Genomic DNA, 23145 nt, shown 5'->3' with positions numbered 1-23145 from the left:
AGGATAGAGAGAAGCAGTATGTGGTAAGTTGTGCAATTTTGAAGGAGGTGTAAGAACAGATTTTTGTGCACAAAGCATTGAAAGTGGAAGAACAAGTCAACAAAGTAACAAATAATGTCTGGATTAACACTAGTTGGATTGGCATATCCAATTCTGGGCATTATACATTAATAAGGATGTGAAGGCTTTGGCAGAAGTATGGAAAGTATGTAACAGAATGACTGACTGTGGAGCTGTTCTCATCACAGCAGTAAAGACTCAGATTTGCTAGAGGTAGAGTAAGAACAAAAAAGAAAAGATAAACTATTTCCAGTAGCTGTCAGGTTGATAATCAGATGTAAGAATGCAAAAGAACTGAACACAGCACAAGGAAAACCATTTCGTTTTTGGAATTTGGAATGGAGGCAGTCCTGATGACAGGCTTATGCTTGAATCGGTGACTCTCCTGCTCCTCGGATGCCCCCAGACCTGCTGTGCGGATGCCCTCAGACCTGCTGTGCTTTTCCAGCGCCACATTCTTGATTCAGATCTCCAGCATCTGCAGTTCTCACTCTTCCCCATTTAGCATGCACTGCCTGATAAGCGAGTGGATACAAATTCATTAGGAATGTTACAAAATAAATTTACATAAAATCATAAAAGAAAATCTTTCAGAACTATGATAAAATGCCTGGGTAACAGGCAGTGTAAGGCTAAAAGAAGCCAACATTGGCATGATGGGCTGACTGCCATTTATCCTGTGACTCTACAGCTTTGTCAGATTGTGGCTGTTTTGTGTCCTGAAACCATATTGCAGTTCGAAGTTAAAAATCACACAACACCAGGTTATAGTCCAACAGGTTTAATTGGAAGCACACTAGCTTTCAGAGCGACGCTCCTTCATCAGGTGATTGTGGAGGGCTCGATCGTGACACAGAATTTATAGCAAAAATTTGCAGTGTGATGTAACTGAAATTATACATTGAAGAATTGATTGTCTGTTAAGCCTTTCATCTGTTAGAATACAGTGATAGTTTCACTTCTTTCATGTGTAAATCACAAAACCCTTTTTTTTAAAAGTTGCATTCTCGAGTTAGCTGTTAACAATGGTGATAGCTCAACAATATGTTGAAGGTATTAGCCCCCTGTGTTCTCTGTCTATGACCTGATGTTTAGATTGATTCTAATCTAAAAAGTGAGATAACAGAGTTTTACATAAATTCATGCAGTTTTTGAGCTCAGAGTTCGAAATGAATGTATGCAGTTTTTGAGCAAAGTGCAATGTAACTCTGCAAGTACAAAAAAGTCACCACACAAAATATGTGTGCATGTGGGTCTTTGTCTGTGTGTGTGTCTGTCTGGGGTGGGGATTGAGAGTGTGAGAAAGTGTGTGTGTGTGTGTGTGTGTGTGTGTGTGTGTAGTGAGTGCAGAGTGTCTTAAGTCTGTGAGGGGGTGCATGTGTGGGAGTGTGTGTGTTTATAAGGGTGTGTGTGTGGGTGTCTGTGTGCGCGTCTGTGTGTACCTGTGTCCATGTGTATGTGAGTGTGTGTGTGAAGGAATATCTGTTTGTGTGTGTGTGTGTGTGTGTGTAGTGCAATGGTGATCACCTGTAATGTGACATGAACCCAAGGTCCCGGTTGAGGCCCTCCCTATGGGTACCGAACGTAGCTATCAGCCTCTGCTCAGCCACTTTCCTCTGCTGCCTGTCCCGAAGTCCACCTTGGAGGATGGTCACCCGAAGGTCTGAGGCTGAATGTCCTGGACCACTGAAGTGTTAAGTGGACCACTGGGAGGGAACCCTCCAGTCTGTTGATTGTTGTGCGGTGCCCATTCATCCGTTGTCGTAGCCTTTGCTCGATTTCCTCAATGTACCATGCCTCCGGGCATCCTTGCCTGCAACATATAAGATAGACAATGTTGGCTGAGTCACATGAGTACCTGCCATGTTCAAGGTGGGAGTGTTCCCACGCGTAATAGTGGTATCTATGTCCACAATCTGACACGTCTTGCAGCGTCCACCGTGACAGGGTTGTATGGAGTTGTCCTGAGAGCGGGGCAGTTTGCTACGAACAATGATCTGTTTGAGGTTTGGCGGTTGTTTAAAGGCAAGTAGTGGAGGTGTGGGGAAGGTCTTGGTGAGGTGCTCATCCTCATTGATAATGTGTTGCATGTCACGAAGAACATGGTGTAATTTTTCAGCCCCTGGGAAGTATTGAACAACGAAGGGTACCCTGTCAGTTGCAGCCCGTGTCTGTCTCCTGAGGAGGTCATTACGGTTCCTTGCTGTGGCACGTCTGAATGGGTGGTTGATGAGTTGAGCACGTACCCCGTTCTTGTGAGGGCATCCTTGAGTACTTCCAGGTGTCCGAGGAGAAAGTGAGGACTGCAGATGCTGGAGATCAGAGCTGAAAATGTGTTGCTGGAAAAGCGCAGCAGGTCAGACAGCATCCAAGGAACAGGAGAATCGATGTTTCGGGCATAAGCCCTTCTTCAGGAATCTGCCCGAAATGTCGATTCTCCTGTTCCTTGGATGCTGCCTGACCTGCTGCGCTTTTCCAGCAACACATTTTCAGCTCTGATCTCCAGCATCTGCAGTCCTCACTTTCTCCTCGAAGATTTTAACCTACTGCGAATCCTCTTACAAGGATGCCTTCCTTGAAGAAGCTCTCTTCCTCCGATTCCTGAAGAAGGGCTTATGCCCGAAACGTCGATTCTCCTGTTCCTTTGGATGCTGCCTGACCTGCTGCGCTTTTCCAGCAACACATTTTCAGCTACTTCCAGGTGTCCGTTCATAATAGTTGTACTGGTTCTTTGCCAATAATAATCCTAATCTCCTGTTGCCAGTCTATTGCATTTCAGATATTTATCCAATTCTCACTTGAAAATGTGTTTGCAGAACCATGGGAAAGTTCTTTATTTAAACTACTGGTATTCTCTACCTTTACAGACTGAAATAAATGAGCAAGGAACTGTTTCAATAACCAATGACTATTGAAGAATTCCTGCACTTAGAAACAATTAACCTGACATTTATTGTAGGTACTGTTTACACAGGGGTTTGTTGAAGCAACAGTGGTAGATTGGTTTGCAGGTAAGCTGGAACCAAGAGGTGTGTATGACTGGAGTTTTGGTTGGTGACAAGTAGCTGATAGCTCTGTGGATTAGTGACCAGATGACTGTGGCTTTCAAGAAATGCCTTGATTTTTTTTTTAAAAACAGTTACAAGATCCCTTCATTGACCTTCATTCACATTACTCTTGCAACATTTAAGTAGTACCTGGATGAGTACTGAAAATGCTGGGACATAATAGACTATGGGTCAGGTGCAGATAAATTGTAGGTTTAATGTAGTGAGTGTTTGTTGATCAGGATAAACATTGGTTGAAGGGCTTGTTTCGATGCTGTATGACCTCTATTTTTTTTGGAAAAACAACTGGGTTTCTCCTGAATGCTTCAGACTTAAGTCTAAAATCTAATTAAGTACAGTTCTGAAGATGCTTTTATTTTATTTATTGCAGACCTCTTCAGTGTTGACAATCTTTTCCAATTTGGCACAAAATACAAAATTAGAAATACAAGTTTGGTTTGAATAATTAATTGTAAATTGTGAACAGCCATTTCAGCACAATTCTATTCTTGGCCACTCTGGCTTCCTTTTGTTTCACCAATCCTCTTGATTTGTTTTTCAGCCAGCAATCCATACTGCTCATTCTCTGACCTTATTCTTTACTAGACTTTTACATGGAACTTCATGGAATGCCATATAGAAATAAAGGTAGATTACATCTCGTGCGTTACCCTTATGTAAACCTTTTGTTACATCGACTAAAATTACAATGCAATTATTCAAAAGCAAGATTTTTCCCGTTAGAAATTCATGTTGAATAATTATATTTCTGGTTCAAGACATTTTTTCTTTTTTTTTAGTAAGAATCCGATTGTTTTCCTGAACATCAAATATTACTGTATCTGCCTTGGCAATCTTTGAGATTTTTCAAGTAGTGGCCAGCCTGAAGGTAAAGAGCATCCCAGGTGAGCTCTCCTGGTTCTGGCAACCTTTGTAGGTCTAATGTGATGTGAGGAATACTAGTCCCGTCTGAACCCTGACTGTCCTCTTGAAGAGGGTTCAGAAGAATCCTCAAAACTATTTCCTGGGCAAGCTGCATTGGCAAGTCTCTCAAACATCTGCCCATGTTTTGTGACATATCTGCACATGCCAGAGCACCAGACTGTCAACTATCTGGACATTCCACATCTTGTCCTTCTCTCCAAGGTTTTGCCGCTTCAAAACACCACAGTATTCCCTGGCCAACATCTCTGTCTCTGTCTCAGGCTTATTGCGGCATAACTCAGCACAAACTGGAAGAACAGCATCTCATTTTCCGCTTGGGAACTGTACAACCTTCAGGACTCAATATTGAGTTCAACTATTTTAGGGCTTGAAGCACCTTCCTCCCCTATCCTTACCCCAGCCCCACACATCAGGCCTTGTTATCACATGGTCTGCTAGTACACACAATCCATTGTCCCTATTAGTAGCTTTTCATTCTTCCAGGTGATCGTTATCCACTCCTTTGTCTATCCAATTGTTCTCTCCTCTCTTTGGGCTCTATTTATACCTATTGTTTACTCCTACACCCCGCCCCCCAAAAACGAATCCCTATCTTCTGCATTTTTAAAAAAAACTCAGGGTGGAGAGATAAATGAGAGGAGGGTTGGGGGTGAGGTTAGATCTGACGGAATACAGGGAGAACTAGCCATTTGGATGCAGAACTGGCTTGAAGGTAGGAGACAGAGTGGTGGTGGAGAGTTGCTTTTCAGACTGGAGGCCTATGACCCGTGATATGCCACAAGAATTGGTGCTGAGTCCACTACTTAGTGGCATTTATGTGAATGATTTGGATGTGAGCATAAGAGGTATAGTTAGTAAGTTTATAGATGAGACCAAAATTGGAGGTGTAGTGGTCAGCGAAGAAGATTACCTTAGATTGCAACAGGATCTTGATCGGATAGGTCAATGGGCTGAGGAACGGCAGGTGGGGTTTAATTTAGATAAATGTGAGGCGCTGCATTTTGGAAAAGCAAATCAGAGCAGGACTTATATACTTAATGGTAAGGTCCTAGGGAGTGTTGTTGAACAAAGAGACCTTAGAGTGCTGTTCATAGTTCCTTGAAAGTAGAGTCGCAGGTAGATAGGATAGTGAAGAAGACCTTTGGTATGCTTTCCTTTATTGGTCATAGCCATGAGCATAGGAGTTGGGAGGTCATGTTGCAGCTGTACTAGACATTGGTGCGGCCACTTTTGGAATATTACATGCAGTTTCGGTCTCCTTCATATCGAAGGATGTAGAAAAAATTTGCAAGGATGTTGCCAGGGTTGGAGGATTTGGGCTGAATGGTCTGGGGCTGTTTTTCCTGGAGCATCAGAAGCTGAGGGATGACTTTATAGAGGTTTATAAAATCATGAGGGGTATGAATAGGGTAACTAGACAAGGTCTTTTCCTGAGGTGGGGTCCAGAATTAGAGGGCATAGGTTTAGGGTGAGAGGTGAAAGATATAAAAGGTACCAAAGGGGCAACTTTTTCTCACACAGTGTGGTGAATGTATGTGATAATGTGTATAGGGTATAAGCAGGCAGGGAAAGAGTTAAGTTCTGAGTTTTGTGAAACAAGAGGTTCAACTGAGCATGACTCATATCGGATAAGAATTTAGTTAACAATGGGGTATTGGAGGCAAAAGTAATGGGTTAAGAAGGTGGAAAAGCATTCATTATGTACAGCCATTTAGCAGTATTGGAAGCATTCAGTATGCAAGGTCAGTTGACAAGGGAAAAAATATCCATTGTATGAATCCAGTTAACAAGTTTAAGAACATTCATTGTATAACAGTAAAGGGCTTGGTCTCTGCTATTGATACTCATTGATTATAACAGTCACCTGATCAATATGTATATTGCCTTAACTGGATGCTCCTCCCTGTAAAATGACTATATAATTCATTAAGAAACTGCTGTTCCAGAGAAGACAGTGACCTCATGTCTCTGTACACATGAGCGATCATTCTCTCTCCCTCCAGGGTCCAGAATAAAGATGAAGGAAGTAAATGCGTACTGTGTCCCTGTGCTTTGCTTCGACAGAAGGGGACAGCGGGACAACATATGGAATGAGCTGCCAGAGGAAGTGTTGGAGGCTGGTACAATTACAGCATTTAAAAGGCATCTGGGTGCTTATATGAATATGAAGTATACCTATATCCATATCCTATATCAGTAGGAGGGATATAGGCCAAGTGCTGGCAAATGGGATGAGATGAAGTTTCCGTGCTGTACATCTCTATGAGTAATAGATATTCCTCTTTTTTTTTCTCTGAAAAGATAAGTAATATGGATTATGTGAAACTCCATAAGACCATAAGAAATAGGAGTACAGTAAGACCATTCGGCCCATCGAGTCCACTCCGCCATTCAATCATGGCTGATGGGCATTTCAACGCCACTTACCCACACTCTGTCCGTATCCCTTAATTCCTTGCGAGATTAAGAATTTATGTCTTTGGCTTGAACTCGTGACATGCGCAGCTCCAGATCTTTCCCCAAATTATGAGGCACAAACTCGATGAAGATTCTCTGTCAGTGCATTGCTTGATCTGTGCTAAGTTAGCTGATCTCTCTGAATCACGTTCAGTTTTCTGGATGAGCTGAGTAAAACAGAAAACAAGTTATTATTTTAATTCCTTGCTTGAACCATACTGTCAAGTTTGTATGTGAACAGGATTTACATGGCTGTGGTACATCCCACATCTTGCCAATGCTAAGTGTTGAAAATGCCTATATTTAATGATTTAGAGATGATGGTGTTGGACTGGGGTGTACAAAGTTAAAAATCAAGCAACACCAGGTTATAGTCCAACAGGTTTATTTGGAAGCACTCGCTTTCAGAGCACTGCTCTTTAATCAGGTGGTTGTGGAGCATAAGATCATAAGACACAGAATTTATAGCAAAGGTTTACAGTTTGAGAATGTAATTATATATTGAAAAAGATTTGGATTGTTGAATTAATGAATGACCACTTGAGCAAATGTAGTTGGTTGGGATACTTGAGCCTGTAGAGGCAAAGAGCTCAAAAATGTAGCATTTTCTTAAAATATGGATGCCTAATGCTCAATTGAAACTATCGTGCAGTACCATTGTGACTCAGCATTTATCTTCTATAAGACTAGTCATTTGTTGTACTTTACCCTTTACCTCTGTTTGAGATTTTTGCTTAATAAGCTTATTCACAGTACCTTGCCAATTACTTCAGGAAGTGAATAAACTGCAACATCAATATTAAATGCAGTGGCCCAGTTGTTTTTACATGAATGGTCAGGAGGATTGTTATTTTTAAGGTTGATTGTAACCAGTCGATGCATACAGGACTTCAAAGGTGGGGCTTTTTTAGGCCTATTTTATGTGCATATGAACTTGTTTCAGCTTCACCTCAGTAAAACCTGGTGCAGTCAACCAAATTCACTTTAAGTAAGCAGTATAAGCTCATCTAAAGGATGTCACCTGACATCAGCTGCAACTGGCACATTTTAATATACTACTTTTTTTGGTAAAATAGCTGAGTGATCTTATATGAATATTGAATGGATTTTGCTTCGCATTGCATGAGCCAAGAGCAAAGGCTGGTACTCATGCGGCATTGGTCAAACCTTAATGTGTAAGTAAGCCATGCAACAAGAGGAGAACTATCAGACTCCCATCCACATCACCCAACTTTGACTTCCATTTCATTTGGGTTTTTCTCCAGAGAGGGTGCTTCAAATGAATTGATTAACTGACCTGAGATGGGGTGGGGTTGGGTTGTTTTTTTCCTTGATGCACTTGGCATTGTGGATGGAACAGTGTGCAACTTCAATGCTTTATGAATAAGCATTTAGATGGCAAAACAAAATACTCCATTGTGCATTCAGTTGCTTAAACTTGAAGCCCTGAGGGAATAAATTTCTTGTGTGATAACTAACTTCATTATGTAATGCAACTGGAATGCAAGTTCCAAAGCTGCTGATAACTGGAGTTTCAGTAATTCAATCCCAGGTATGATAAGCATTTTTACAGATTGTGAAAAAGAGGGATGGCACTTCTGAGGTTTTTCGAAAGAATCTTTGTCTCCAGATTGAATACCCATAGGCTTTATGCACTTTGGTTTTAAACCACTCCAACTGTTATCCTTTCATGCTTCCAATGCAAAGAATGAGAGACCTAATCTCAAAAAGGGTCACTTCAATGCATTTTGGACAAGTTGAGTGCACTTAGCAGCCCCTTGTTAAATTGTACTGCACTTACTTCAAAAGGAGTCATTACAAGTAAAATGTAACCTAGGTACTGAAAGAAGGGTGAGTAAAATTCTGTTGCATTAAGCAGTCACCATTCTACTGATATCCTGCAAACTATTCTACCCATGGTAATGCATTAGTGCAGCATGAGAAACACGGTAGCATAGTGATTGAATTACTGGTCTACTAATTCTGCACATCCAAGCACCCCAACTACTGTGTCCATTGCTCTCGATGTGGTCTCCTCTATGTTAGGGATACCGACCGCCAACTCGCAGAACGGTTCAGGGAACATCTCCATAACACACACACAGCCCAAACAACCCCACCGACCTGTGGCTGACCATTTCAACTTCGCCTCCCACTCTACAAGTCTTGAGCCAAATCCAAGCCACTCAATGACTGGAGGAAGAACGCCTCATCTTCTGCCTTGGAACCTTCCAACCACACAGCATTAATATCGACTTCATCAGTTTCCTTATCTCCTCTCCCCCCCCACCACCACCTAGATCCAACCCTCCATTGCCCTTTTGAACTGTCCTCCCTGTCCACTCCACCCTCCCCTCCAACTATCACTATCAACCCTGTAACCTGCATCTATGTAGCACCTTCCCAGTTACCTTACCCCCACCCTCCTATTTATCTCTCAGCCCCTTACCCCCCACATTCCTCATGCCAAAAACGTCAACTCTACTGCTCCTTGGATGCCTGACCTGCTGTGCTTTTCTAGTACCACATTTTTCGACACTAACCTCCTGCGTCTACAGTCCTCGTTTTCTTCTAATGAAGAGATCTGGTCTAATGACTGGGACTTATGAGTTAAACATCTCTGTCGTAATGGAGGATTTAATTTGAAATCATTGAATAAAATATGGTACAAAAAACTTTTCTCAGTAATGTGTTCTCTAACATATTTTTGGGATGGAAATCTGTTTTCTTTGTCCAGTCTGGCCTACATATGACTCCTGACCATTGCAATTTAATTGGCCCTTCTGTGACTTCTGAAAGGGCCTAGGAAGCCACGCAGTTGGTGTTTCACACTTTAACAAATGGCATTTAGTGGTGGACAAAAATATTGCGGGTTGTGTTAGCCACATTCTAATGTATTCAAAAAAAGATTTAAACCATGCCCACATAGCCTTGTTACTTGTCAGTGACTATTTTCCATGCATATAGTTTCATTAGTATTTATCTTATGGGGCTGGTGGTGTTAGTTCAGTCTTGTTCATTTTTGGTTCATGTTTTACAATAAAATGGCTGGCATTGTTTAAAATCTAGAAAATAGTACAGTTGTTGACCTTTTCTTCTCAAGGGCTCCATTGTGCTTCTCTAAATAGAGAACAGCAGAAACAATTGTGCTGTGCAACACTGAAATACCTATGTGAGGTGTGTTTAGCTTTTGATGATTAACTGTGTGCGACCAAGGTAGCAACGTTTTAAGCATTGGATCTTTTCACTTCCACAGTCACATTTAACATTGATATTGAAAGTAACTGCAATGTGATTTCAGTTGTCTTGGGGATTCCTATTTCGGACTCAGCCTTTTTATTTGAAAAAAAAATCTAGTAATCAGCCAAAAACAGACTTTATATACAGAGGACTATAATGAAAATATTTTTTTCAAATTTTGAATGCAATGTTTGATTATCCTTCAACAAACATTTATACAAAGGTAGTAGCATGTTTGTGAAAAATAGCCAGCAAAGAATTTTCATTCTGTTCCGTTGATTAAAAATGCAGGTAGTCAGGACTTAATGGAATTTTATGATAACATTTTTTTCATCTCTAGTAGCTGAGCTGTAATACAGTCTGGACTAGTAGAATAAACCTATGTATAGTAGTAAGTATTCAATTTGACTTGTTAGTTTCAACCAGGATTCCAGTGGGCCTAGGTCTAGAACGCAGTTGCCTATATTTAAATGGCAATTGAATGAGCTCTCATTCAAAGTCAAGTTTTAAAAATGGGAATGCCACTGATAAAATGAAACTTGCTTTAATATGTTTGGCATCAGACTTTTTATGCAAATAAATGAATCTTCACATTCTGTCTCGTTCATGCTTAGAGGTCATAATCCTTGATGCCACATAAGTGTCAAACACAAAGAAATCAATGGAAAGGTTTCTACTGAATAGATAGAGATGGTTGCTAAACATAAAATGCAACAGTAAAGGAAGGTTTTGGGATCTTGAAATATCGGAATTGAGTGTCTCACATGGATCTAAGGATTGTACGTGCACAGATGTAGTGGAAATTGAGGGAAGAACATTGAAATTTAGGTTGAATATTGCAATTTTTGATCATGAAAAGTTATTGACGGATATGGTCTTTGGCATAGAATAATGAAACAAGGTACTTTGAAAATAATTGGGAAAGGAAGAATTTAAAAGGTAAAATTATAATTAGTGTTAAAGATTTGATGGATAAACATCATGAAGTTGGCAGTGCAAGTTGTTTAAGCTGAATGTTTTACTGAGTCCTATCATATTTGCAAAGAGGTATAGAGCACTGGATTAATGTTGACTTTATGATCAAGTTGGGGTGAATTTGCACTGTTTTGGTTATGTCATTATAAGGAAATAATAATGGCTTAAAATCAGTGTGTAGGTTGCTAGAATGTTGCCACAGAGGCAAGATATATTAATAGAGACAAGAAGTTAAGGGGGTGACCAATTTGAATCTTAAATTATCGAGTGTTATGTTGAGGTAAATAGTTCTTTTCACTGACGAGCAAAGTGATAACAAGCTTAGGAGATCAAGGCTAAAATAAACCATGAAAAAGAACTTACACAAAGGTAGGCATATGTGAAACACTACCACAGAATTTGCGTCTATGACACATGGTTTTAAAAAGAGTTTAATAATTGCATTTAAAGTGGAACACGAGTGGGTGAGTGATGGAGGTTTCTTTATACAGTAAAAATTTTCCATTTTAAGTTGAATTTAAGATTTCCTTCTTAACTGACCTGAAATGCCTTTCTAGTTATGACACTATTGAACTTAAAATGCATGTTATTTTCAGTCGATCAGCTAGAATACGTATTTCTTTCCTCTAAGCCCCAGAATGCATTGTTGTGTTGATCCTTGAAAATACATAGCCAACCAAATCAGTTTCTCCAGGGAATAGTTGTCACTGATGAATTGAGCTTCAAGAGCAAAGTTGTTTTCAGGCATGCAAAAGACTGTCCTGTGTGTCAAAGAATCAGTGACAATGAAAATTGCATATTCAGCAATTCAGAAATATGACCATCAGGGATTTGAATGCTGGCTGAATCAAGGTTACAGAGTTTGATATTATTACTTTCAAGATTGTGTTTTTAAATTTATATTTTTCTCTCCTAGGTTTATCCTGATTTGCAAATAACAAATGTTGTTGAGGCCAACCAACCTGTCACAATCCAAAACTGGTGTAAAAAGGGCCGTAAGCAGTGTAAAGGCCACCCCCACATCGTCGTTCCTTACAGATGTTTGGGTATGTGGTGTTGCTTTCTTCTTTATTTCAAGTTATTCTTGTAATTGTTTATAAACTTACATGTCTGAAATGCTCCACATTGTCTAGAAGAATAGTCTCTGGAAATGAATTTTTTTGAACATTCTCTGTTTTAAGAGCTCCTCTTATAACACCCACATAACATCCAGTCATAATGGAAACAGTAGCGAAAATGGTACACCATTCTTTTGTTAAAATGGAGATCAAGTTCAATAATTCTATACTAAAATAATTGTAGTAAGCATGCTTTTGTCTTGAACGCAATGTTTCCTATAATCTAATATTTTTGTCAAGCTTTTTCCAATGCACTTATTTGTCATGTTTAAATTTTTACCCTGTCACATTTATGATGGAGTTCTTTCTCTGCAGTGAGTAGCATCGCTGCCTCTGAACTAGAGCTCTGGATTTGAGTCCTGCTCCAGAACTTGAAAACGAAGAAAGATGTATTCATAATATGGTCATACAGGTTGAGTATCAACCTATAAATTTTTCAGTGCACTCATGACAGATTTTAATAATAGGAGAGTCTCCCAGTTGACTATATTGATGTGGACTGGCAGTCTTCAAGCTGCAGTTTCTGCAACAGGCTAGTGACCTGTTTCAGGAAGAACTAGCCATGGAAACAGACAGGAAACAGAAGCATATACCTTGTCTACGTTTTGAGCCATTAGTCAGAGGAAATATCTAAGTCTATATGAATGAGAATCGTCCAAATCTGCCATCCTAGCTAACACTTCATTCTTGACACTTCAATGTATGTTAGTCTATTCCCAGTACAATTCCATGACTGTGTTGCAGTTTTTGAGACAATGGTTCCATAACAGCTTTCATATCATTCAACTGTGAGTACCTTGGTTTAGTTACATAAAGTAATTAGCCTACTTAATACAATGAAGCTAGTCCACAATTTATAAAATTGGTCAGTATAACACTGAAGTCATGAGCAAGATCTGTTTTTGACCAATGATTTTACTACAGGTAAGTTTGAAGTTACCTTAGGCTGGGTCAACACCAAGATTGGAGGAGAAGTTGAAAACTTTTGCCATCTCTTACAATCAGTGTCCCTGACAAATAGCCCATTTGCAATGAGAAACAGCTCAATTCCTGTTTGTGGCCCTGCTAGGTTTAAAGGAATCTCCATGTGCAGAATCCCATCCAAATACGCATAGTGTGATATTAGAGCTTTGTTCCTTCAAAATCGTTGGTCACCTCCAGAATACTGAAACTCCCAATTTGCACGATGTGAATCACCTTAATCATAATTAGATTAGATTAGATTACAGTGTGGAAACAGGCCCTTCGGCCCAACAAGTCCACACCGACCCGCCGAAGCGAAACCCACCCATACCCCTACATTTACCCCTTATCTAACACTACGGGCAATTTAGCATGGCCAATTCACCTGACCCTGCACATCTTTGGATTGTGGGAGGAAACCGGAGCACCCGGAGGAAACCCACGCAGACACGGGGAGAACGTGCAAACTCCACACAGTCAGTCGCCTGAGGCGGGAATTGAACCCGGGTCTCTGGCGCTGTGAGGCAGCAGTGCTAACCACTGTGCCACCGTGCCGCCCACAAATAATGACTGCAGCGGTTCAGCACTGTGGTTTACCAACCCCTTCTGAAGAGCATTTGGGGTTGGGCAATAAGTTCTCACCTCACAAATGAATTAAAAATATACCATCTCTAATGAACATCTTGAGGGTTAAAAATATTTTTAAAATATTGGACTAGCACTATTCCAGAATGAAACCAACCTCTGCAGTATCTAACTTATTTATTCTCATTACTAATTTGAAGTGCTTCAATATTAGAGTACTCTCAACCTTCCTCATAACTAATGTCTGTTACATAGTTGAAGAATCTAATGTTAATCTATTGTTTTTCAAATTTCTTTTTGCTATCTACATACTAAAAGCAAAATGGGTGCACAGCTGCTGGAGAGAGTGCTCAATCAGCCAAAGACATAATCTCTTGAAATCCTTTTACTCAATTAGGTTTACACAATTTCTAATTAATTTTTAAATATAACGGAACCAAATGCAAATACCTTCCCAATGTGATCAATATCCAACCATGAACTGTCTAGTTAGGTTGATAAATGAAATACTTTGGATGAGAGTGTTGGACAGAAGAGTATATGGAAGAATGGGTAATGGGATGATCCATCATCAGTTCTCAACAACATCTGGCATTCAGCAAGTTTAGAATAAAATAAACATTTTATCACATAGGAGATTTGCACAAAATCTCATTAATTCACCTTAGAACAAGTACAGTGTGAGTATTGCACCAACATGGCTGACCTCCCAAAGTGAAACTTGTGTGGTCTCTTTAGCTGAGTTTAGTGAAATATTTCCAGTTGCTGATGTTGAAAGATCAATCCTATTTAAATAATAATTTATAATGCCTCAGATCAGCCTCGGTATAGTTTTCTCCCTTTCAACAGATATTGATATTATGCCACAAGCTGCGCTAGTTGTGAGCTGGGGCAAGTTTCCACATTTACTTACCATTGAATGTGAATTTTGCCATGAACCAGTCCATTCGCTTTGAAACATAACTTTTAAAATATTTTTGCTTAAACACCATTCCTTGATTTATTTTTGGTAATTTGGTACAGTTTTAATACATCTGAATATGTGATTATCACAAAAAAGAAGCATTTTAATCAGTATACTTACTGATAGAATCAAATAGAACATTACAGCGTAGTACAGACCCTTTGGCCCTAGATGTCGAGCCGACCTGTGAAACCAATCCGAAGCCCATCTAACCTACATTATTCCATTTTGATCCATGTGTCTATCCAATGACCATTTAAATGCCCTTAAAGTTGGTGAGTCTACTACTGTTGCAGGCAGTGCTTTCCACACCCTTACTACTATGAGTAAAAAAAAAACCTCTGATATCTCTCCTATATGTATTACCTCTCAATTTAAAGCTATATCCCCTCGTGCTAGCCATCACCATCCAAGGAAAAAGGCTCTCACTGTCCACCCTATCTAACACTGATTATCTTATATATCTCAATTAAATCATCTCTCAACCTTCTCTCTAATAAAAACGATCTCAGGTCCCTCAGCCTTCCTTCCATACCAGGCAATGTCCCAGTTAATCTCCTCTGAACCCTTTCTAAAGCTTCCACGTCCTTCCTATAATCCTGTGATCAGAACAGTATGCAATATTCCAAATGCGGCCGCACCAGAGTTTTGTACAGCTGCAGCATGACCTTAGATTACTTACAGTGCGGAAACAGGCTCGTCGGCCCAACAAGTCCACACCGACCCTCCGAAGAGCGACCCTCCAAAGAGCAAACCACCCAGACCCATTCCCTTGCATTTACCCATTCACCTCACACTACGGGCAATTTAGCATGGCCAATTCCCCTAACCTGCACATCTTTGGACTGTGGGAGGAAACCGGAGCACCCAGAGGAAACCCACACAGACACTGGGAGAATGTGCAAACTCCACACAGACAGTTCCCCGAGGCGGAAATTGAACCCAGGTCTCTGGCTCTGTGAGGCAGCAGTGCCACCGTGCCGACCTCATGGCTCCGAAACCGAATCCCTCTACCAATAAAAGCTAACACACCGTATGCTTTCTTAACAACCCTACCAACTTGGGTGGCAATTTTCAGGGATCTATGTACATGGACAGAGAGATCTCTCTGCTCATCTACACTCCCAAGAATCTTATCATAAGCCCAGTACTCTGCATTCCTGTTACTCCTTCCAAAGTGAATCACCTCACACCTTTCCGCTTAAAACTCTTTTGCACCCTTTTAACCCAGTTCTACAGCTTATCTATGTCTCTCTGTAACCAACAATATCCTTCAACATTATCTTTAGTGTCATCTGCAAATTTACTAACCCATCCTTGTACGCCCTCATTCAGGTCATATATAAAAATGGCAAACAGCACTGGCCCCAAAACAGGTCTTTGCAGTTCACCACGAGTAACTGAACCCAGGATGAACAATTTCCATCAAATACCACCATCCTCTGTCTTCTTTCAGCTAGCCAATTTCTGATCCAAACCGCTAAATCACCCTCAATCCTATGCCTTCATATTTTGTGCAATAGTCTACCATGGGGAACCTCATCAAACGTCTTACTGAAATCCATATACACTACATCAGTCACTTTACTCTCATCTACCTGTTTGGTCACCTTCTCAAAGAACTCAATAAGGTTTGTGAGGCATGACCTTCCCTTCACAAAACCGTGTTGACTATTCCTAATCGAGTTATTCCTTTCTAAACTATTACAAATCCAATCTCTTGTAACCTTTTCCAACTCTTTACCTACAACCAAATAAGGCTCACTAGTCTATAATTACCAGTGTGTCTCTACTCCCCTTCTTGAACAAGGGAACAACATTTGCTGTTCTGCAGTCTTCTGGCACTATTCCTGTAGACCAAAGGCTCGGCAGTCTCCTCCCTGGTTCCCAGAGAATCTGAGGATAAATCCCATCTGGGCCAGGGAATTTATCTATTTTCGCACTTTGCAGAATTGCTAACACCACCTCCTTGTGAACCTCAGTCCCAGTAGCCAAACTTTAAACAACTGAGAAAGCTTATGTATTTGAAACTATTTTCTAGTTGGCTAATATTAACATTGTGTTCTAATTAATTAAGAAGAAATTATACTGAAATTCATTATAAATGTTCCTTTCAGTCTCCTTGCACCAAAATAGCTGGCTTGAATTTAAGAGAAACTGGACAATATTAGCAACGATTTTCAATCATGGATCATTCTGTTTTGGGGATGTGGCCAGTGTTGTGACTGCACTGGCTTCCAACATAATATTGTGAACTGTGAGGAGAATAGTGACAGATGTCATGAGGGCAGAGTCTGGCGGAATTGGTGGGGAACAGTAGGCCTGTTCAGAACTAATAGCAGTTCAAGAAAGCAGCTTACAACCACCACCTCAAGGATAATTGGGGCAGGCAATAAATGCTGGCCCAGTCAGCAATGCCCACATCCCAAGAACAAATTAAACAAAAAAAAACTTAATGCAGAAACACAGCAAGTGATTTTTTTGGTGAAGAATGAGGATAGACAAAATAAAACAATGGAGACCATCCTCAAGGTGTGCAGGAGCGGAAGGGACTGGGGTATATCTACAGAAATAACAGGTTGGCAGGGCTGGTGTGAAGGTGGTTAATGAAGCAAATATAATCCTGGGATTTATAAACAAAAGGCAAGTTGTGTAGAACCTTAATAATGCAAGAGTTTGGCCTGAAATGCTGTCGTCTGTCCAATGTGCTTTGAAGTGAAGTCGCCATAACCATCCTAGACTATAGAGATATTTCCTCATTAGACAGAGAGACATCTGGTAGTTTAACCTGAGGCTTAAGATTAACAAGGAGAGTCCTTCATGGTAGCCTCAGTCAGTACCTGAATTGAACCCACAGGGTTGGTATTACTGTATTGCAAATCAACCATCCATCTGACCGTGCTTACTCAAGGACACATTAAAGAGGGAGCTGTACATATTTACAACAATGCGTTTCAACCCTGAAGCTCGTTACATAGCTAGAATGGAGAAGTTGGAATGGTACTCCTTTAAAGTATGAAGTGATTAGGTTTTGGTAGGACAGTATGGTGAAAGCAGATTCAATCATGGCTTTAAAAAAAGCACTGGAAAATTTTCAGTTTCACGGAAAGAAGGTTGAGAGTTAGCTAACTGAGATGGTCTCTGCATTAGTAGGGTCATGATGAGCAAAAATTGCCTATTTCGGTTGTATAGCCATTCTCTCTCAATGATTAAACTAGTGTAATGGATCAAGAAATTTGCTTTGTTTTAGATTGAATTGTGCTTAAACAATCTACAATCCTCTGCACTAAAAAATGTACAACTGAGTGGAAACTTCTAATCAAGATTTATAGCTGAATAGAAGTGAGAACAATGTCAGTAACTTCTGATTTATTTTCTTTCATTAGTGATAAAAATCATTCTACATTACCTTATTTCCAAAATTAAAATGTTTTAGAATGAATATATTTGATTTAGGTTGCTATAAGAGAGGTCACTTGTTATAGAGTCTTAGAGATGTACAGCACGGTAACAGACCTTTCGGTCCAACTTGTCCATGCTGACCAGATATCCTAACCTAATCTAGTCCTATTTGCCAGCACTTGGCCCATATCCCTCTCAACCCTTCCTATTCATATACACATCCAGATGCCTTTTAAATGCTACAATTGTACCAGCCTCTACCAGTTCCTTTGGCAACTCATTCCATACATGCACCACCCTCTGTGTGAAAATGTTGCCCCTTAGGTCTCTTTTACATCGATCCCTTTTCACCCTGAACCTATGCCCTCTAGTTCTGGACTCCCCCACCCCAGGGAAAAGATTTTGTCTATTTATACTATTCATGCCCCTCGTGATTTTATAAACCTCTGAGGTCACCCATCAGCCTCTGACGCTCCAGGGAAAACAACCCAGCGTATTCAGTCTCTCCCTGTAGCTCAAATCCTCCAACCCTGACAACATCGTTGTAAATGATTTCTGAACCCTTTCAAGTTTTGCAACAGTTGTAATGTTTTACTTAGTTTTGTGGATCCAATACATTGCACTTCTCTCTCAGCAAACTAAAATCTTCTGCTGCCCCAGTAACAGCAATTAGTAAGTTTTACTTGTGCAGCTTCAATCTTAAATGTTCACATAAAGGTGTGACTCTCAATTGCATCACAAGAAGAAATGCTTACATTGGCAATGGCCATGCTCCATGTTGTCAAAAGGTTGTCCTGATTCTGCCTGCTCCACAGCTGTCATTTCTCGGCCTACCCTGGACTCTTGACCCCTGACGCATAGTTATTATCATTAATGTTGAGGTGGTGAAATGCCTTCAAATTAAAACCATGTTGCTGATCAAATGAGATTGGAGGAGGAACAAAAGCAGACAGTTCTTTAACAAAAAGAATTCATTCAAATAATTGTTTCACCCAGGTTAGACTTTGGGAACTGGAGGGATATTATTATGCTTTTTGGAGAAGACGAAATTAATTCTCACATAGTGCTAGCTTGCTTCACAGTCTTTCATCGCTCCCCCCCCCCGCCACCATAAAGTCCATTAACCTTCAGTACTCCCATTGTAGTGCACTAGTATAAGTGGAGCAGGGATACAAGAAACTCAACAGCAATGCTTTAAGATTGAAAGATTGTCCATTAGCAAGTATAAGTATTTTATTTTGTGCTTGATGTAATTCCAGCGAGTCAAAAATCGTCCTTCTGTTAATTTCATAGAATCATCACAACACAGGAAGCCATTTGGCCATCAAGTCTATGTTGACGCTCTGTAGGGCAGATAAAGATGTCACCCTCCAATTCCCTCCTCCATATGCAGAGGAAATTGAAAGATTTATGGCTGGTCCTTCTACTATCTTCACTTCCTTTAGGAGCCTGCGATGCAAGCTATCTAAACACGTGACTTATCATCTCTAAATATAGGAATGATGTATTGGAAAGACTGACTATTAATTTGCACCCCATCTGTCTGCCATTTCTACTACTTATGATATTCTGTCAACATTCACTTCCTTATTAAACACCAATATAAAAATACTGTAAGCATTCTAACCTTGTCCTACATCTATAAGCATTCACCAATTTCTGTTTCTAATAGGACACATCCCAACTTTCACTACCTGGTTGCTATTTATGTTTCGGTAGAAGATTTTTGGATTCCTTTTAATATTAACTGCCATTCTGTTTGTAGACAGTCTCTATGCCTCTCTTAATTCCTTTCTAAAATTACTGCGTTTAGTATGATTCTTCTTGATTGTCATCTATTCATCTGTTGAGGAGAAAGTGAGGTCTGCAGATGCTGGAGATCAGAGCTGAAAATGTGTTGCTGGAAAAGCGCAGCAGGTCAGGCAGCATCCAGGGAACAGGAGAATCGACGTTTCGGGCATAAGCCCTTCTTCAGGAATGACAGGAGAATCGACGTTTCGGGCATAAGCCCTTCTTCATTCCTGAAGAAGGGCTTATGCACGAAACGTCGATTCTACTGTTCCCTGGATGCTGCCTGATCTGCGCTTTTCCAGCAACACATTTTCAGATCTATTCATCTGTTGTCATGCCACAAGTAAAATCAGCATTTAATGTTCATCCTTTGCTCATCAGGAGATGCTGTGAGCCACCAATAATGATCCTTATGCTTTGAGAAAATCCTTGTCTTTTTTGCAAGCGTCACTTGTCTGGACAGCTTCATGTGGCTGAATGGCCTCTTCTTATCCCTGTATGTTTTGTAATAAATGAGTCATAATGGACTCAAAGCATTAACTCTTGTTTTCTTTCCACAATAATACCCCAGACCTGTTAAGCTGCTCCCGCAGTTTGTTTTTGTGTCAAGTCTTATCAACCTCAGAATTTTGTTTCATTAAAGTTAAGCTCTAGCTTTAGTTCCTGTAGAGTTGAAAGCTAATTGGGGTGGTGTCAGATTCAAGCCTGTTATGGCACAGTCCTGCTATTACAGACCACAGAATTCATGAGAGGGGAGGCAATCAAATTTTTCAACAAGTAGACTTGTTTTTTGATTTGGCAGTAAGGACAAAAAAACTGCCTTGAAACTCTGCATGAAATGAGCAAGATTAAAAGGACGTAACCTTGAAAATGGAGCAAATACACCAGGCATGCAAAAACCAGTGTTTATACCAGAGGACCAAACTGTAAACAAGATATTTTAGTTGGTCAATTGATGAAGAACTCTGGAAAGCTATGCCATCAGGATTGTTGTAATGAACATGAGAGAGTGTTCAAAGATGTGGGTCTGGTTGCTATTACTTATGCAGGAACGTCTACCTGATGAAGGAGCGGCGCTCCAAATGCTAATGCTTCCAATTAAACTTGTTGGACTATAACCTGGTGTTGTGATTTTTAACCAGGAACATCTAATTGGGCTATATTAGAGTGGAAGTTGAAGAGTATGGAGCTGGAAAAGCACAGCTGGTTAGGTAGCATCCGAGATGCAGGAGAATCAATGTTTCAGGCATAAGCCCCTCATCAGGAATGAGGCTTGTGGCCCAAAGGGGCTGATAGATAAACAGGAGGGGGGTGAAGCTAGGGCTGAGGGGAAGGTAGCTGGGAATTCGATCGGTAGTTGAAGGGGGGGTGGAGGCAATAGGTCGGAGAGGAGGATGGAGCGGATAGGAGGGAAGAAAGATGGACAGGTAGGACAATTCAAAACGGCAGTGCCGAGTTGGCAGGTTTGATCTGGGATTAAGGTGGGAGGAGAAATGAGGAATCTGGTGAAATCCACATTGGTCCCCTGTGGTTTGAGCGTCCCAAGGCGGAAGATGCGGTAGTCTTCCTCCAGGCGTCGGGTGGTTAGGGTTTGGAGGAGCTGGCCCAGGACTTGCATGTCCTTGGTGAAGGAGTGGGGGTGGGGGGAGGTTAGTGTTTGGCCATAGGGCAGTGGGTTTTTTGTTTTAGTGCATGTGTCCCAAAGATGGGCTTCCTCCACCGCCAAACCCTAACTACCTGACGTCTGGAAGAACACCTCATCTTCTGCCTTGGGACCCTCCAACCACACAGGCTTAGTGTGGATTTCACCAGTTTCCTCATTTCTCCTCCCACCACCTTATCCTGGATTCAACCTTTCTACTTGGCCCCTCTTGAGCTTTCCTACCTTTCCATCTTCCTTCCCACCATCTGCTCCACCCTCCTCTCTGACCTATCACCTTCATCTACCTATCGTATTCCTAGCTACCTTTGCCCAACTGCCGCCCCCCTCACCTCCCCCACACACACCTCGCATTTATCTCTCAGCCCCCTTGGGCCACAAGCCTCATTCCTGATGAAGAGCTTATGCTCTAAACATTGATTCTCCTACTTCTCTGATGCTGCCTGACCTGCTGTGCTTTTCCTGCACCACATTCTTCGATTCTGATCTCCAGCATCTGCAGCCCTTACTTTCTCCTATATTGGAGTATAAACCAATTTGATGGGCTAAATACAGTTGAACACAGACTACAGCTGCTGGCGAATATGACTTTAGGAGCAAATCCTTTCAGTGGGAAAGGTGAGAGTTCTGACATAAGAGGTTAGGTCGGAAAAGCTGAAAGTTTCCAAATGATACCACACATCAGGGTGAGAGAAAGAAGGACATGGCTGCTTGTGACTCCATGAAGGATATCTTTGTTCTATCAACTAAAAAAAGTGAAATTTGCCAGCTTATTTAAAATAAGTTTCTATTGATTAATGTTTTAATTGTTGATTTTAGTTGGTCTGTTATTCCATTGGTTTTATTCCCATTGGCATTACAGTGATTTCTTTCTTGTAAAAAAAAAGATATCGGTCTCTATAAAAACTTCTGAACAAATTGAATGGCTTGCTCGACTGTTTGAGGACAGTTAAGCTAGTGAAGCCAATGGGTTTTAATTAAGTTTATTTAAATACCCCAGCTATCATTGGGAGATTTGAATTTGTATTTCTGGATAAATACTGGTGCAGTGATGTAACTATTTTTCTATTGTACAGAAGTGAAATTTGGGCCATCACCTCAAACAATGGGCCTAAATTCACTAGTTACTGTTGGAGATGTTTTCATTCCTGAAATCTGGTGCTTTGGAGCGGGTGGCATTCTAACAACTGGCCATGTAACTTATCTTTGGATCTGAAGCTTAGCTATTTAGCCACCTTTTTGCCATCTTGCTATGTGGAATCTGTCAAATTGACTGAACACCTGGCTTCTACAGTTGGTCCTTCAGGCAGAACTTGAAGCAGATTATCACTTGATTAGCCAAAAATCATTTCAAAACCAAACCCTTATATTTTGCTTCGTTGAAGATGAGGATGTCCTCTGATTATTTATTTAGTTGTCCTGAATGTGGCAAAATTTTGATATCCATTCATTTGGATAGCTTAGCCAGGCCCTACAATGTTGGATTGAATTAAGAAGTGTTTGTTCATAACGCTAAAATGGCAGCTGTAATCCATCTGCTTGGGTACCTGTGATGTCATGTATCAGTTCAGTTGCACCCATGAGGTCATGCCCACATAACATTAAACTTTAATCTAACAGTAAATGCATCAGCAATTATAAATTTCTTCGGTAAGAGGTTTCATTGAAAAAAAGGTTGATAATTGTCAGACCATGTTGAACTGTACCTGTACAAAACCAGACTATTTTGCAATCTCCAGAAATACTGATTGGCAAGAATTTTACAGACGTTTTCTGTTTTTTCCCAATTAGTTTCCCGTTTATTTTAAGAAATTGTTGCAGTCTGGTTACTTGTTTTCTGCTGGGAATTAATTTCAGTATAGTGGATACATTTTGTTTGACACATTCAATCACATTCCTTTCACCCTCTCAAATTGCCATTCTCTTACCCACTGGTGA

The 23145-nt window shown here is 40.6% G+C and overlaps 1 protein-coding gene across 4 annotated transcripts in view; it reads left to right on the top strand.

Annotated features, from left to right (window-relative positions):
* appa (amyloid beta precursor protein a) overlaps positions 1 to 23145 on the top strand; it is a 183801-nt gene that overhangs the window by 73494 nt on the left and 87162 nt on the right. For all 4 annotated transcript variants that reach the window (XM_043701400.2, XM_043701399.2, XM_043701398.2 and 1 more), the window contains exon 3: positions 11641 to 11770. In XM_043701400.2, the coding sequence (XP_043557335.1) occupies positions 11641 to 11770 (130 nt within the window). The remainder of the gene's footprint in view (positions 1 to 11640; positions 11771 to 23145) is intronic.

This window comes from Chiloscyllium plagiosum, unplaced genomic scaffold, assembly GCF_037043375.1.
Source record: "Chiloscyllium plagiosum isolate Xiang-an unplaced genomic scaffold, Cpla_swu_hap1 HiC_scaffold_12, whole genome shotgun sequence".
Lineage (NCBI taxonomy): Eukaryota > Metazoa > Chordata > Chondrichthyes > Orectolobiformes > Hemiscylliidae > Chiloscyllium > Chiloscyllium plagiosum.
Note: the sequence above shows the minus strand (reverse complement) of the source record. Positions and strands in the feature narration are given on the sequence as shown.